General features: G+C 41.0%; 1 protein-coding gene across 1 annotated transcript; it reads right to left on the bottom strand.

Annotated features, from left to right (window-relative positions):
* Positions 1-1719: 1719 nt before the first annotated feature.
* Positions 1720-2919, bottom strand: LOC149028921 (uncharacterized). The gene has a single exon (XM_089136023.1). It carries the CDS (start codon positions 2917-2919, stop codon positions 1720-1722), a length of 1200 nt encoding a protein of 399 aa, XP_088992149.1.
* Positions 2920-17050: the final 14131 nt, after the last annotated feature.

The raw sequence follows: 17050 nt of genomic DNA, 5'->3' as shown, positions 1-17050 counted from the left end.
AAGCAACGCAGTCAGGAGACTTCAAAGAGAGTTTGCAAGCAAAAGAGTAAAAAGAAGATTGAACCTCTATTTATAGTGAGGAGGAGGAAGATGAAGAGACACATCCAACGGTCGTGAATCAAGCAAGGCGACGGTTATGATCTGGCACATGAATGGTCGCGATCCAACGACCAACAATGAACAGACACAACGGTTGAGATTGAGGGACTCAAGATCTCAATCAAATGGCCCATGATCGAGTAAATCAATGGCTGAGAAAACATGACCATTCGCATATCAGAAGCAGCAATAAATCTGAATTAGTACGATGGTTGGGAGCTACGAAGGCCTTGGAGAAATAATGGCTCCAATTCAAGACGACGTCTTAAAGTTTCTCCGAGAAGAAAGGAAATTCTCTAAGAAGCCTGGGAATAACATTCCATACGTTCGAGAAGTCAATCGCACGGAATGGGGGGCTCTGTTGTGGGGAACTAAGGTCCCGAGTCCCCCCCCCTCGGGAGAGATACACCTCCCTCGGGCTGGTGCATCTCTTCCCTCATAAAGGGTCCCGAGTGCCTCACTCGGGACAGATGCACCCCCTTGGGTTGGCTGATCTCTTCCTTGAAAAAGGTCCCGAGTGCATCACTCGGGACAGATACACCCCCTTAGGCAGGCTCATCTCTTCGTTGGAGAAGGGTCTCGAGTGCCTCACTCGGGAAGGATATATATCCAACTTAAGCATTTCTCAGAAGACTCTCTTGACCAAAGTCAAGAAGAGTTAGTTACGCATAAACACTCAGCATATCTATTCCGAGAATTGGGGAGGTGAGTCAGCATAACGGCACTATCAGGTGCGACAAAGAAGGAGCCGTTATTCCACTACTCCACTCACTCCTCAACTATCGATCCAAAACTTAAGGAATCGCTGCCTCCAGGTAACCTCTATATAAACCCACCTCCTACATGGAGAAAGGTACGAGAACTTTCATCTGAATAATTACTCATTACGTTCTTGAGAACTCTCTCAAGAACTCTTATTGTTGCCTAGGCTGACTTGAGCGTCCGAGGCGGTTCCCCGGCCCAAACTAGGCCGGACCGTTCTTGCTTTCTTTGTGTGTGCAGGCATCCCAGTTATTCCAACTTGGCTGGAGAGCTCTTAAGGTGGTCATCTCAATATTCAGCCCTCGAAGAAGTTCTAGACGCAACAGCTAACATGGCATTTCCCAACAATCTCCCCCTTTTTGATGATGATAAACACATGAATGATTTGAAGATATGAATGATAATTAACAGCAAATAAACACTCATTCATATGCATGTTATGACATGTTTTCCCTATGAATTATTATCTAATTCATTCATGCAGTCTTCTCTCCTTTTTGTCATCTTTTTTTAAACAAACAATATAGGAGCTAATGAATTGTCTAATTCATAATTATATAATTTATACAATTTTCTCCCCCTTTTGCTATCAACAAAATATAGGAGATGCTTCTCCGCAAATAACTCTCCCCCTTTGTTATCAACAAAAAACAATGCATGAAATGCTCTCCCTCAATTAACTCTCCCTTTATCATTGACAAAAGTGGGAAAAGCATGAAGTGCTCCCCCTCAAATAATTCTCCCTTCTTAACTTATGCTCCCCCTGAATTAATGCATAAGTTAACAACTTCTCTCCCTCACATATGCACTCTCCCCCTACATGAATGCATAAAAGGAAAGAGAATTACATACTCTTTCTTAATACCCTTTTTCAGGGTCCTTAATAACTTTGAACAGTACTCCAAATGGGTTGTCCCTATCAATGTCATCTATTAATCCTTTATCATTATTGCTAATGGAATTAGGATTATGGGAAGAATTTACCTCAAGGTCTTCTTGTTCTTCCATGGACTTTGCCATTAGAGCCAAGTTGATTCTTTCTTCCTTGGACTCCTCCTCTTCTTCCTCCTCACTTGTGTTGTAGGACATTTTAGCCATATTCGGGCACTCGGACTTGATGTGACCTGGTTTCTTACATTTATAACAAGTGACATTAGAAACACAATTTCTTTCCTTAGAAAGATTTTTACCTTTGTGCTCCTTAGAGGATTCTCCTTTGTGAAGATGCTTCCCTCTTTTCTTTTTGAGAAGTCTCTTGAACTCTTTGGCGATTTGGTAGAGCTCGCTGTCCAAGTCTTCTTCTTCACTCTCACTTTCTTCTTCTTCCTTGGTGGCACTCTTTAGAGCTATGGACCTCTTCCTTCGATCCTGCTGCACGCTTGCTTGCTTGTCTTCTTCAAGCTCCACTTCATGAGCTAGCAAAGATCCCATTAGCTCATCAATGGTAATTTTAGATAGATTCCCCGCTTCTTGAATTGCTGTCCTTTTGGGTCTCCATAAGGGTGGAAGCGCTCTAAGAATTCTTCTAGTTACGTCCTCATTTGCCAATTCTTTTCCAAGGCTATACAACTTGTTCACAATGTTAGTAAATCTACTAAATAAAGAAGTAATATCCTCATAATCTAACATTTTAAACTCTTCATATTGAAGCATGTAGATGTCTAGGTTCATCCTTTTGATATGATCAGTCCCTTCATATGTGACTACCTTCTTATCAAAAATCTCTTTGGCACTTTTGCAAATGCCACATCTATTGTAGACTTTTTCACTTAACGCACATTGCAAAAACATTTTTGCTTTGTGGTTTAATTGAATTTTGACCTTGTCGATTGAAGTCCACTCAGTTCTAAGTTTGGGTACCTTATGGTCATGTTCATCTGTTTTGAGAACCTCATTTGGTCCACATGTTATGACGTCCCACACATCGATATCATGTGCACACACAAAGTCCTCAAACCTATTTTGCCAATAGGCAAAGTCTTCTCCATCAAAGTATGGAGGTCTAGAGGTGTTAAGACCTTTGGTTCTTGAAGGAACTTCATAAAAAGGAAAGGCCATGATCTTTGACCCTTTTAAAGATTGATTTCAATCTTAATTTGAGCTCCCGCTCTGATACCAATTGTTGGTGCAACCTAGAGGGGGGGATGATTAGGTTGCAACTAGTGGATTGTCGCAATTTTTTGGTTTGTGCGGAAATACAAGGTAAATTGAAAATTCAAATGAAATTAAACAATACAATCAACCACAAGACAAGTATTTTATAGTGGTTCGACTTTGCAAGTCTACGTCCACTCCTCCCTTGGCCTCAAGAGAGTATTCCACTATTGATTCTTTTTCAATACAATGGGTAGAGATCAAACCCTTACAATAATCTTTGTTACGAGGCAAGAGAACCCTTTACAATCTTTGTTTAGCAAGTAGGGCAAGAGCACCCCTTAACAATCTTTGTTTACGGGCAAGAGCACCCAAGCAATCTTTGTTCACGGGCAAGAGCACCCAAGCGATCTTTGTTCACGGGCAAGAGCACCCAATGACCAATTCTAATCTACAAACATAGACTAGAATTGAAACAGTTACAAAGGAAGGATGTTACCTTACAAGAGGTGTGACACTTTACCTCTTGTGTGAATGTGATGCAATGTGAGTTGTATGCTTAAATGGAAATGTATGCACCACTGACGCCTTTAATCACCTCAAGCTTGGCTTCCACAAGCTTAGAAAAACCTTGGTATATTTCTTCAAGGTTGGGGAGAAGGTGAAAGGCAAAGCACAAGGCTTTCTTGCAATTTGAGAGCTTAGGATCACTTGTGGAGTGGGTGATCAAGTGTGAGTGTTCTCACTCTCAAATGAGGTGAATTGGGTTTATATAGAGCACCTTTGAGTGCCAAAACCCAATCCCCAACGGATAGAAAACGCACACATTTTAAGTCCACTTTTCAGCCCAGACAGACGTCCGTCTGGTCAGACGGTCCTCCATCTGAAAAGAGTCGTTAAACTAGGAGTTATAGGCTGTTTTTACACCAGACAGAATTCCTTCTGGTAGACGGTCATCCATCTCAGAAAAGAGCCATTGCAAACTAGCCGTTATGGCTTAGTTAAACCCAGAAGGAATTGTGAAACCCAGCCCTAACCTTGACCCGGAAACCTTGTTATTTGTAGGTCCGATGACCCGAAGTAAAGTAAGAAGTCAGCTTTGGGCCATCCCAGTAGAGGACTTGGTGTCTGGCTTTGAATCCATGAAGGTTGATGATGAGGTTCTATTTATGGAAACAGAATCCTGATGAAGATCTAATTAGTTGATGGACTTGGAGTGATCTCTATCTTGGTTTGAAGGCATTTCTACCTACTAGGTGAGTCACTTGACTTGTGTGCAAAACCTCTTTAGGTTTGGATTTGATCTGGGCCTTCAATTCCCTGTTTTGGCCTTGCTGTCTGCATTGGTCGACTGATTGGTCGACTGGGCCAGTCGACCAATCCACTCGACCAATGGGTGCTGTCTTTGGCAATTAGGTTGATTCTTGCTCTATTTAAGTCTAACCTCGAGTCCACTTCGTATTTGCTGCCTCCAAACCCTCCGGAACGAACCAAAGACCTCTCGCAAGTCATCTCTCTTGCATCCTTGGAGTTTTCTTGGCGGATCTTCGTCGGAACTCTTCTTTTTGCATCAAAAGGTATGTCTACTCTCTCTTCTTCTCCTCCATCTTTGTTTTTCTTTCCTTTTTGAGTTGGGACAGTAGAAGAGATGCTGCATCCTCTGTTGCAAACATCTCTGAACATGTTCTCATGATCATCCTAAGGATTTAAGGCTAGAACAATGATCTTAACCATGATCATTGCAAGCTTTTGAAGGATTCATGATCAAACCATGATTTAATCTCTGTTAATTTCCTAATCTGAATTCCGATCTCTTTGGATCTTCTTTCATTGATCATGTTAGTGGTTAATGGTTGTGTTTTCTTTCTATGATCCATAATCCATAGAATTCTAGTTGTTCTCTTCTACCTTACTATGTGTTCTTCATGATGCATGATAGTACATATATGGTAGGTTTTATTTCCTTATTTAGATTTATGCTTCTAAGCCTTATTCCATGAAGACCTATGCATGTTTTCATGTTTTCATTACCGAAAGCAATGATCCATCCTCCTATTGTTCTTGTCCTTGTTTTCTATTTCAAAATTCATCAAGATCCATGTTTGATTTATTTATGGTAACTTTTTGTTTCCTAATTTGGATCTTGATACCTTGATTTGATTAGTGTTTTGAGGTCCCCTATATGCTAGAATACTACTGATGTAGTCTACCCCTTGATTAGTACCCTTTTGAACCACCAAATTCGGATTTCATATCTCAAAACTCTGATTTTATAAGCTACTGTCTGCATTGGTCGACTGATTGGTCGACTGGACCATTCGACCAATCCACTCGACCAATGAGTACAGCAACTCCAGAATTGGTCTGTTTCGGATGTTTTGCTATATTTTCTGTTAGGGATCTTTCCTAATATGTTGTATATACTTGTTTAGGACCTTCTTCTCAAGTTTGCCAAGATCTTACTTGATTTCTTAGGATTCTTTGCGAGTTATAAAAGGTAAGGATGGTTATTTCCTTAATTACATAGATAGCATGAATCTAGTTTCTATATTTGAATATCATTAATATGTTTCTTAAATTAGATTCTTACAATGATATACTACTGTTGCATAACTTTGATTACAGTAGCATTACTTATTCATATTGAATTGATTCATGTATGATTTACTTACCAATGTTATACAAATGATTGTAAATATTGATTTCTTTCCATATATGGAGTTACCATATATGTGATGATATGAATTGATGCATGTGTATGCTTACGTATGGTTTGGAAAGGAGAGGTGTCCTTTTGACACTTCTGTCCTTGGACTACTACGGGAATATTATGGGATGTTTCCGGAGATGCCCTCTGGACACCTTCCTAAACTGTTGGATGACATATATAGGATTGTCTAGTAGTGTTTGGCTAGGATGTCCTGTTATGTCAGACCCTAATCGGAGGGGTATTGAGACCGAACGACCCATGGTAGCAATGGGGATTCATGGGCGCTCAAGACCGGTAACCAACCCGTGAGAGGACAGGAATCACATTGTGGGGGCCATTTATTGGTAGGGTTGCATATGGTTAGACTTGGGCTCACGGGCGCTTAAGACCGGTAACCAACCCGTGAAAGGACGTGAGAGCTTCCCGTTTACCATATGTGGATGATCGATAGGGTTGGTGAGTCCGTAGTCAGGGACTATGAGGACTCTAGTGTGAAGGATACCGGAAAGGATCGTCAGGGACGAGGAATGGAAGTATCTGGATCCGACTTGATGTAACCAAGTAGAAGACTTGCATTTGGCTAGGTATTACCCCGACATGCGCCAAGTACTTATACCAAATGGTTGTGAGAGAGTGTGTTGACTTAACCCCCTGCCAAGGTTTGTCCCGAGGGATGAAGGACCCATTACCAATCGGTCGCCCGAGATATCTTAAATGGTTGGAGGGAATCCAAGATATCTTAAATGGTTGAGGATGTGAGTGGACTTTCCTAAAGAAGTACGGTGCTATGACTTAAAGCATGTCTGCCAATAGAGACCAGCATACATAGAGTTAGAATCATTCATTCATTGTTTGTCTCATATCATATTGCATTTATGTTTGTTCGGAATTCTGCCATTTATGTTATTATGGATTTTAATCGCCTTACCGAGTTTCTTTGAAACTCATTCCTTTATTGTACAATGTTGTTAGACTATCCTGCAGGTACGGAATACTATGACGGTCCCTATGAGGAAGCGCAAGGCGAAGAGACATATCTCCGGGGAAGGTGATTGCGGTTACCACAATTACTCGAAGATCCCACGGGTGGTTATGCTCCGTACGATGCTTAGTCCGACCATTGAGTGGAAGCGTCCTTGTGCTATTTATGAGGTCTACACCTACAAGGATGTCGTCTACAAAGTGGAGAATAATTTAGTTACCCAATGTACTTGCTACTGGGATTAGCTTTTATCTAGTTTATTCTTTCGAGCTACTTTTCCGCTGGATGTAAAGTGGGATTTTTGCTTCACTTTACTTATCTGTTGACACTCTGATTATATCTATTATTCCGTTTCGTTTACGATTCATTCTTTCTTTATTGAATCTATGATTTATCTTCCGCACTCTTGTTATGGTTGTTCATGATTATGTTATTGTTTATGTGGGAGGTTGATCACTCGATACCTGATCTTCGGGCTGTGGATCACACTCTCGGGTATGCCAGATAGGGTACCGGCTGGGAGGGCGTGACAGGAATTCTGTCTGCCAGATGGTCATCCGTCTCAAACGGGCAGCCGTCTGCCAGACGGTCATCCGTCTGCCTAGACGGTCAACCGTCTGAGCCCTGTTTTGCTGAATTAAGTTGGGACTGGGACATGGCTTGGGTTTTTTGACTTTTTGGTCAACCCTAAGCATTGTACACCTCACTAACATGTCCTAGGTCACTCTAGTAATATGAATTACATATAATTGATGCATTTACATGAATATGTATGCGAGAGTGTCCTAAGCCCTAATTTAGCCCAAGTCTTGATCTTCGACTTGATTTTGTGCAACGATCTTCATGTCCATCTTGGCATGGTCATCTTGACTTAGACTTCATGTCCATCTTCATGCCTATCTTGGCATGATCTTGGCTTTGACTTGAGCATATGGCTTTGACTTGGAGTTGGTCCACTTGTTCTCATCTTGAACTAAAACATCATAACTCAATATAGCCATTAGTAATTCATGCTTATTATCATCAAAACCAATAGAGGCTGATGTGGCAAATGCTGACATGGCATTTCCTAACAACCTTCTTTATTAATCTTCTCTCCTCCCTCCATTCCCGCTTCTATCTACCCCTCCATATTCTGAAATTAGGATTTACTTTCAGCATTTATTTATTGTTCTCCCTTCCCTTGTGTTGCTGCACAATCCTGTTCGTCCCTTCAACCAGATGAACCTACAAGAATGAGCTTGACTGTGGAGGTTGAGTTTTCACCTCCGACGATCTAGTTAGGAATCCGATTGAGGAAGACAAGAAAGTAATGGACAATAATAATTCGAATAGTGATGGTTCTATTCCGCGTACCTTTTTCTTGTGCTCCCTTACCTTTTTATAGGTTTTCTACGTATGAGTTTGTCTTGAACTAAAACATTACTTGGACTGCAATATGAACTTTAGTTATTGAGTCCCAGTTGAATACTTTGTCTTCGGTTATCAATCTACGAGGATTCACTTTGTTATCCTGCCTTTACGCTTGTATAACCGACCTTGACTTGACCTGGTCCGACCTGGGTTTATCCGAACTGGTTCGAGCCATTTTATTTATTCTATATCATAAGCCCCCCAGTCTCTGAAGTCCGAGCTTCATGTTGTTTGGATTTTAGAGATTTGATGGCCGAACATGCTTGAACTTTCGACCAACATAACTTTGAATCTTTTGTATCTGAGAAATCTCATTTTTATTTTGCTGACATCACTTGAGATGACGTTGCGCCGTAAGAACTGGAACAACGGCGCACGTTTTTTGAAAGAGCAGCTTTATCGACACGTGGCCACCTATTTATGGCACTTCATCATGGTCTTTCGAATTTTAAAAGCCTTGAATTTCAACCGTTCTTATCTCTTCATCTTAACCTCTAGATTTGAATCTTTTAGAGGATGTAAGATATCAATTTTTTCTAGGTCGTTAGATGGGGGTTTTATTGGAGATGTCAGATCAACATCTTTTTTAGAAGTTTTGTAGTCTTCCCTTTTGGTCCCTTAGATTAGGATTTTCTGAAAAGTATAAGAACCTAGTGTTTCTCTTTCACTTCATTTCTGCTGAGACTTTCCGTTTTCACCTGCGAAGAAGACGGGCATTTGCAGAACTTTCAAAATCCCTTCTTGCCTAAGTTTATTTAGGTCTTTTTTGGTGTTTTATTTCCCAAAGTACTATAGTTCGGTTAAGGATTTTGACTAGATGTCTAACACCATAAGTTATTCCATGAGTCATTCCTTACTGAACACAATAGGTCGTCCTTTTCCGATCACCGTATGTCAGTTTTTGGTGCCTAAAAAAGTTAGGTCTTTTGGAGCCTAAGGGAGTTAGGTCTTTTGGTGCTTTGGGTCTTTTTCTACCCCCCGAGCATTGTAGCTCGGTTTTTTCTTGAGCTGTAATGATATACTCTAGAAAATTATGCCTAAAGAATTTAGGTCTTTTGGTGCCTAAGGGACTTAGGTCTTTCAGTGCCTAAGAAACTTAGGTCTTTTGGTCTTGGGTGATTTTTCTTGACCAATCTTGCAAGCGGTGCATTTATGGGAATAAGATCTTTTGTATCATTTCCATTTAAGCTTATGTTCTGGTCGAATGCATCTGAATTTTCATAATGCTCAAACCATTGATCTGGACGAACTGGTTGTGGTCGAGAAGAATCACCAACTTGGCCGAGCTCTTGAGCTTTCATTTGAAATTGTTTGGTTGACCTTGTATTGGGCAAGCATTATGCTAATCCTTTCATAAATCTTTTAGTCTTCTCCATTGTCTCTTTGGCTATTGAATTTCCTCCTCTTTGATTGAAGATTTTGCCAATTGCCATGGTTACCTGCTCGGTATATGTAGATATATGTTCGACCACTTCCTCCGAGCATGGTGACTTGTCGTATTTACACACTATAGTGTTCGTGTTTGCACACAACGGTGCTCGTGACATATATGCACACTATGGTGCTCGTGACGTATTCGCACACTATGGTGCTCTTGACGTATTTTCTCACTACATTGCCGGAAGCCTAAATTTAGGTCTTATACCTTCTCGTGACGTATTTGCACACTGCAGTGCTCTTGACGTATTTGCTCACTACGTTGCCGAAAGCCTAAATTTAGGTCTTATACCTTTTTTATTTTTGGAAGCTTAAGTATCTTTGGTCTTACACCTTTTCTATTTTCAAAAGCCTAAGGTATCTTAGGTCATACACTTTTTTTTGGAAGCCCTTAGATCTTAAACCTTGTGTTCGGTTATTTCCCGAGCATGACATTAGTTAAGTAAATAGATCTCTGTGTTCGGTTCTTCTACGAACATGATGTGAATTTGAAGTAAATAGATCTTTATGTTCGGTTCTTCCCCGAACACGATGTAATAAGTATCTTTGTTCGGTCATATGTTGTGCATGTTTATCATCCAAGACATGCTGTTCGGTAAGGGTTTATTCGATCATAAGGTCAAGTATTTGTTTGTCGACAACTGCTCGGTATGAAGCCCAACTACCCCTGGGCATGATAACTTGAGTATGCAAAATCGTTGAAGCTTTCGTGCCTAAGGAATTTTAGGGCTTGTCTGCCTAAGTATCTTTAGGTCTTTTCTGCCTAAGGATCTTAGGTCTTTTCTGCCTAAGTATCTTAGGTCTTTTCTGCCTAAGTATCTTAGGTCTTTTTTGCCTAAGAATCTTAGATCTTTTATGCCTAAGAATCTTAGTTCTTTTCTGCCTAAGTATTTTAGATCTTTAGCACAAGGAGTTCCCTTAGGATACTGCCCTGCTCTTTCTTTCTCGAGCAGGGGAGTTCCTTTATGATACTACTCTACTTTTTCTTTCTCGAGCAATGGGAGTTCCCTTAGGATATTGTGTAACAACCCCCATATTTCTAACCCGAGATCCGTATTCCAGGTCCGAGAACTCGAAGGTCTAGTTGGGTGAACTTGTGGAGTGTTCGGATTAAAGCCCATGATCCATACCCTGGACCCATGGATCTGGATCCTTTATTTGAAGAGCCTGCCTTGGCTGGAATTTGGAATTCTGGAAGTCAGATGTTGCTCAGAGATGTCCGGAATGAAGGTAAGATCTCCCCCATCTCTTCTTCAGGGCTAGGTTGGCCTTGGGTATCAACCCCCTAGAAAAAGCACCCTTGTATGGCAAATTACATGGGGCCGGTTACTAGTAGTGGTCGATCAAACCAAGGGACCGGCCCAAGCGACCGCCCGGTCTGTTTTCGGGGATTTTGCCCTATTTTGCCCCCTGACTTCTATAAAAGGCAACCTTCGTCTAATTAACGAATACTTTATTCGTGGTTGCTTATTTGGGAGGTTAGACGGCTGCGGGGAAGATCCGAAAGAGTCTCTGGAGTGCTGGCAATGACTTGGAAGATCAGTTCTTTCCTTCTCTGACTCTCTGGCGTGAGGTATTGAATTAATCCTTTATTCTTTACTCTCTTTGTCCGTTAAATTAGTATTAACCCTTTTTCCCTCGTCTTTGTGATTACCCCCTTGGATATTTTAACTCTCATTTTAATCTACTTGAGATGGAATAACCGTAAACGAAACCCTGTTTCCGTGAGAAGGTTAATCCAGTCAAGGAGAGGGTTATGGGTAATCTATTGATGGTAATGCTTAGTTGTCCCTCACCCTTTTGGCTTAGGGAGTGTTTGATTCGAGACTTAGGTCAAGATTACTCGAAATCCGGATTGAAATTGAGTAATCAGAAGCCTGAGTTTCGGATTGAAACTCACTGTTTTTGGGGCGGTCACTAGTGGCGGTCGCTCAACCTAAGCGACTGGCCCAAGCGACCGGCTGGTAAACAGAGACCAAATGGTTTTTGGTTCTGATTCAAATTGATTCATTTAACTGATATGTTACTGTAACCCTGTATATAGGTAACTACTATTTGAAAGAAAAGTCATATAATTGTTATCCGATTTCATTTTACGGACAATCTTATTATATGCATGTAAGGACAATTCATCCTATCTCTTGAATAGACTTATAATATGTTAATCTAGTGTGTATTTGAAATCATATTTCTTTATATATGTTGTTGTTTATATGTTTTGTATAGAAATCATATTACTTTACTGCTGTTTGTCTTACTTATATACATATTGTATTGATTATGGGTGGTATGGATTGATGGTAGTTGGTATATGGTTTTGATAGATGAGGTATCTATTTTGGGATATCATGGCTAGGAATATCAGGGGGCTGTGGAATGGGACACATGCCTGCTGATGTCTCCAACACTATCTTTACTATTTGATGGCATTATTTAGGTAGAGTCTAGATTGCATGGTTAGGTATCCCACATGCTACTACCATTTCGGTAGGGGGATTGAAACCAAGTGACCCGTGATGACAGTGATGTGACTTGATGGTCCACTGTTAGTCATATAAATGGTAGGGTTGCGTATGTTAGGGTTGGGCTCATGGATGTCCAAGGATCGGACCGGGTGTCGTGAGGAATCATGAGAGCATCCGCCCCAGTAATATGTGGATGACCATAGGGTTAAGGAGTGGAGTCCAACAGAGGTATTCAGTCCGTGAGGATTCTCTCTCCTAGGTTGCGAAGGATACTGAACCGAGTTGGTTGGTGCCATAGAGGATGTATCTGGACATCATGTAGACATGTAACCAATATGACCTTGCATTCGATTAGAAACCCCGACATGCGCCAGTACTCATTACCAACGGTCGTGGTAAGAGAGTGTTGACTTAACCCCCAGCCATGGAATTGAGAGCCAGTGTGGACTTTCCCTTTTTCCCAGGATCCCTACAGAGGTAGCCAGTCCTTGCCGGATCAGAGTAATGAGACTTACCCAGAGGAGGGCTGGTGTATAACTTAAAGCATGTCAACTAATAGAGACCTGCATAGTTAGAAATCATAGTATCATTCATGTTTTGCATTCATTTATATTATTCATGTATCTTGGCATTATTGGATATATTGATGGATGTTGATTGTTTCTTACTGAGTTCTTTAAAACTCACGCCTTTATTTTGTATTGTTTATTAGCCTGCACAGAAGAAGAAACTTTACAGGAAGATGGACTGGTTTCCTATGAAGGAACCATCCCGTATGAAGAAGATGTGGCACCGTCAATGGGAGATGGAAATAGCATGTGTGAGAGCTCCTGTAGCTGCATGGAGTGCGCTTATCGCACCTATTGATGATCAAAGGCTGAGGGTGGTCAGAAAGTTCGCTCGGCGAATAGAGTTGAATTGGAGAACACCTTACCTTGAGATCCATGAAAAACATTTTTTAGATTTAGAAAAGGAAACTGTGAAGAAATTGATATAACCTTTTTGTTTACTTCCGCTGATTACCTTTATCCATTTTATTCATTATTTCTTTCCTTTATTTATTGACATTGGAGTATATTTGGACTCCTGTAATTCATTTAATTCAGTTATTGAATAGTCTTTGCTCTTGATTATCTTTATTTGTCTTAAATATTGTTGATAGACTAAAACCTTGGATCTTGTGACGGATCGCACCCACGGGTTGTCGGGCGGGTAACCGAGACCGACGGGTGGGGTGTGACATACTGCCTTGCTCTCTTCTTGAGCAAGGGAAGTTCCTTTAGGATACTGCCCTACTCTCTTCTTGAGCAAGGGAAGTTCCCTTAGGATACTGCCCTGCTTTTTCTTTCTCGAGCAATGGGAGTTCCCTTAGGATACTGCCCTACTCTCTTCTTGAGCAAGGGAAGTTCCCTTAGGATATTGTCTTGCTTTTTCTTTCTCGAGCAATGAGAGTTCCCTTAGGATACTACCCTACTCTCTTCTTGAGCAAGGGAAGTTCCCTTAGGATACTGCCCTGCTTTTTCTTTCTCGAGCAATGGGAGTTCCCTTAGGATACTGCCCTACTCTCTTCTTGAGCAAGGGAAGTTCATTTAGGATACTTGTGACATCCAGCCCAAACCTAGCCCGGGATACCCTATTTGTTTTGGGATAAAGAAAGACTTGTTTAATGTTAGACCTTGAAGTTGGACCTTGATTTCAATGTTGTTATCCTTGAAAGCCTTAGGAGGCCATACCCGGCCTTATCCTTACCCTGACCCGGCCCGGAATTTGTATTGTCTGTTGATCCAATGACCCGAAGTGGTGGGAAAAGTCCTTGTATACCCTTTTGGTTGATGATTTGGTGTCGGAGCCCAAGCCCATGGACATTGACGATGATGCCCCTCTCTTGAGAGCGTTGTCAGTGTTAGTTTTGAATCTGCGCACCGAAGAGGGGTGAATTAGTTGGTAGACCTAATGAACACCTGTGCACAATCCAAAAGTATTTCCCGAAACTAGACTTCTTGATGGACTTGTAGGAGAAAACCCCACCCAATTTGACCCCATATAGCCCTCCAAATCCCTGTCCGAAGTTGCTGAACTATGTCTGGCAAATCCTGCTTGCGCATCGAAGAAGGTGAGCTTAGTTGGTAGACCTAATGAACTCCCATGCTTGATCCAAAGGTATTTCTGGAAACTAGACTTCTTTATTGACTTGTAGGAGAAAACCTCACTCAATTTGACCTTGTATAGCCTTCCAAATCCCTGTTCGAAGTTGCTGAACTATTCCTGAGAATTCTGTTGAAACTGCTGTTGGTCGATACTATTGGTCGATACTATCAACCAAAAGTATCGACCAAAACAAGCCCAGAATCGTGAAAAAGATGTTGTTTGGATATTCCTTTGTCCTTTTAAGTGAAACCTCGAACCTAAATCATTATTTCACTCATTTCAACATCTGAGAACGTGGGAAAGCTCCTCTAAGCCTCCTCCTTGGCTTGGGTGATGATCTTCTACAAGAATCATTGTTTCTCTTCTCTAATCTCTTCTCCAAGGTATGTAATCTCTCACTCTCTCTCTAATCTACTTCTACCTCATCTTGTTCTTGCTACTGAGTTCGTGGAGAAGGTGCTGCAACCTTGCAACCACCTCTTCTACAAGCTCTCTTGGGTTGATTAAGCCTCTCTTCATTCTTTCCATGCTATGATTCTCATACATGATGTTCTTGCTTTCTTATTTTGATTTTCCTCTGCTTTACAACATGAATTCATCTCTTAATCTGATTTTCTCTTTCAATTAGGTCTGATTATATGTTAGTAATTGTCTATATTCTGCTGTTCATCATTCTATTGATTAAATTCCTAAGTTCTCTTGCAATTGTAATGGTTTTCATTGAAGAACATGGGTCTTGCAAGTTTGAACCTAGGACCTCAAATTGGGGGTTATCAATCCGACCATTGGATCATGTTAATTCTTTCTACGTAGTCTCCTGCTACTGTTCTTAAGCATCCCTCCAAGTTTCATATCGATCCGAGACCCGGAAGACCCATTTTGAGCCAAAACCCAAAAATCCCATTTTGTTGTCCAAGACTCTGTTGGTCGATACTATTGGTCGATACCATCAACCCAATGTATCAACCAACAAGGTTGTTGTCAGAAACTTTTGCCCAGTTTTGATCCGTTCGATCTCCGATTGTTTTGATTTCTTCTCTAATCCTTCATATATGTTTGTTTAGGGTTTTAAGACTATAATTGGACCATTCTCTTGTGACTTCGGATCATCTTCTTCACAATTTGAGGTAAGGATGGTTATTGCCATATAACATAGACTGTATGACTTTTACACTGCTGTTGGTAACTTAGTAGACTTAACTTATTAATTGATTTTAGACATCATATGACTACTGTAGTTACCTTATGACAGTAACACCATGCTTAATTACTTGATTTATCATGTTTACTTATTGTTGTCATTTATTTATATACTGTATTATGAGATGTTATGACATGTTTTCAATATGATAATGTATTGTTGATATGTAATGGATGGAAATAAGCATGTGATTGCTTAGGTTTGATTTGGGATTGGGGAGTGCCCTACTGGTACTTCTGTCCATGGACATCGGAGGGAATAGTATGGGATGTTCTCCGAAGATGCCCATCGACGCTTTCCTGGATCATTGGATGACATACATAGGACTTGTCTAGATGTATGGCTAGGATGCTCCTGTCATATCAGACCCGAATTGGAAGGGCATTGAGATCGAACGACCCGTGGTAGTAGTGTGGATTTGTGGGCGCTCAAGACCGGTAACCACTCCGTGAGAGGACATAAATTGCATTGCGGATACCCGGAAGGGGCCATTTATTGGTAGGGTTGCAAATGGCTAGACTTGGGCTCACGGGCGCTCAAGACCGGTGAAATGATCCGTGAGGGGACGTGAGAGCTTCCCGTTTACCATTTGTGGATAACCAATAGGGTTGATGAGTCCGGTGAGTAATATCCGTGACTCTAGTGTGAAGGATACCGGAAAGGATCCCGAGAGGGGAGGAATGGACGTATCTGGAACTGACATGATATGACTAAGTAGATGACTTGCATTGGGCTAGGCTTTACTTTGACATGCGCCAATACTTAGACCAAATGGTGATGTGAGAGAGTGGTGACCGAAACCCCCAACCATGGATTTGTCCGAGAGGGATGTAGGACCCAACTTCCCCCCGGTGATGAGTGACTGAGACTACCTAAAGAAGTATGGTGCTATGACTTAAAGCATGTCTACCATAGAGACCAGCATACTTAGAGTTAGAATCATATTTGCATCTTATGTCTCATATCATCTGCATCAGTTCATGATTGATATCATATGGCTTATGTATTATGGAATAACTTTCCTTGCCGAGTTCTTTTGAACTCACTCCTTTTTGCAACATATTTTGTTAGACTTTTCTGCAGGTACTCCTACTCGTTGACTCGTGACGGTCAACACTTTGAGGACTAAGTTGGTGACTCATACCACTTTGGCTACGGTGACTACATCGGTGAAGGCTATCAGTTCAAGACTCATATTTGTCAGGAGTAGATCCGGCCTGGCTTAGTTTCTTATGATTATGTTATTGAGGAGACATTGTATAAGTTAGAAGAAACTGTAACTTAGTTGCTTACCTTTTTATTTTCCTTCTTTGGAGATTTGGTTGTAACCTTTACCTTATTTCGATCTACCTTCCGCACAGTTGTCTTTTGATTTGGTACTTGTTATTCCGCACTCTGATGTTCGTTGTGATCCTTCTGTGATCATTTCTTAACTTTTATTATTAGATTACTTGAATACTATAAATTGTTCTTGCTTTTGATTATATTATTGTGATAAGTGGATATGATCGTTCCTAAACTGGATCTGTTGGACTGTAGATCACTCCCGAGTAACCCGGATAGGGTACCCCCTGGGTGGATTTAGGGCAGGATGTGACAATACTGCCCTACTTTTTTCTCGGGTCTTACTCTTTTGTGAAGCCTAATTTCATAGGTCTTACTCTTTTGTGAAGCCTAATTTCATAGGTCTTACTCGTTTTGATGCCTCAGGGACTTAGGTCTTTTTCTTTGATGCCTAA

Source organism: Hakea prostrata, chromosome 1 (genome assembly GCF_041222555.1).
Source record: "Hakea prostrata isolate BN-2017 chromosome 1, UWA_Hpros_2, whole genome shotgun sequence".
NCBI lineage: Eukaryota > Viridiplantae > Streptophyta > Magnoliopsida > Proteales > Proteaceae > Hakea > Hakea prostrata.
Note: the sequence above shows the minus strand (reverse complement) of the source record. Positions and strands in the feature narration are given on the sequence as shown.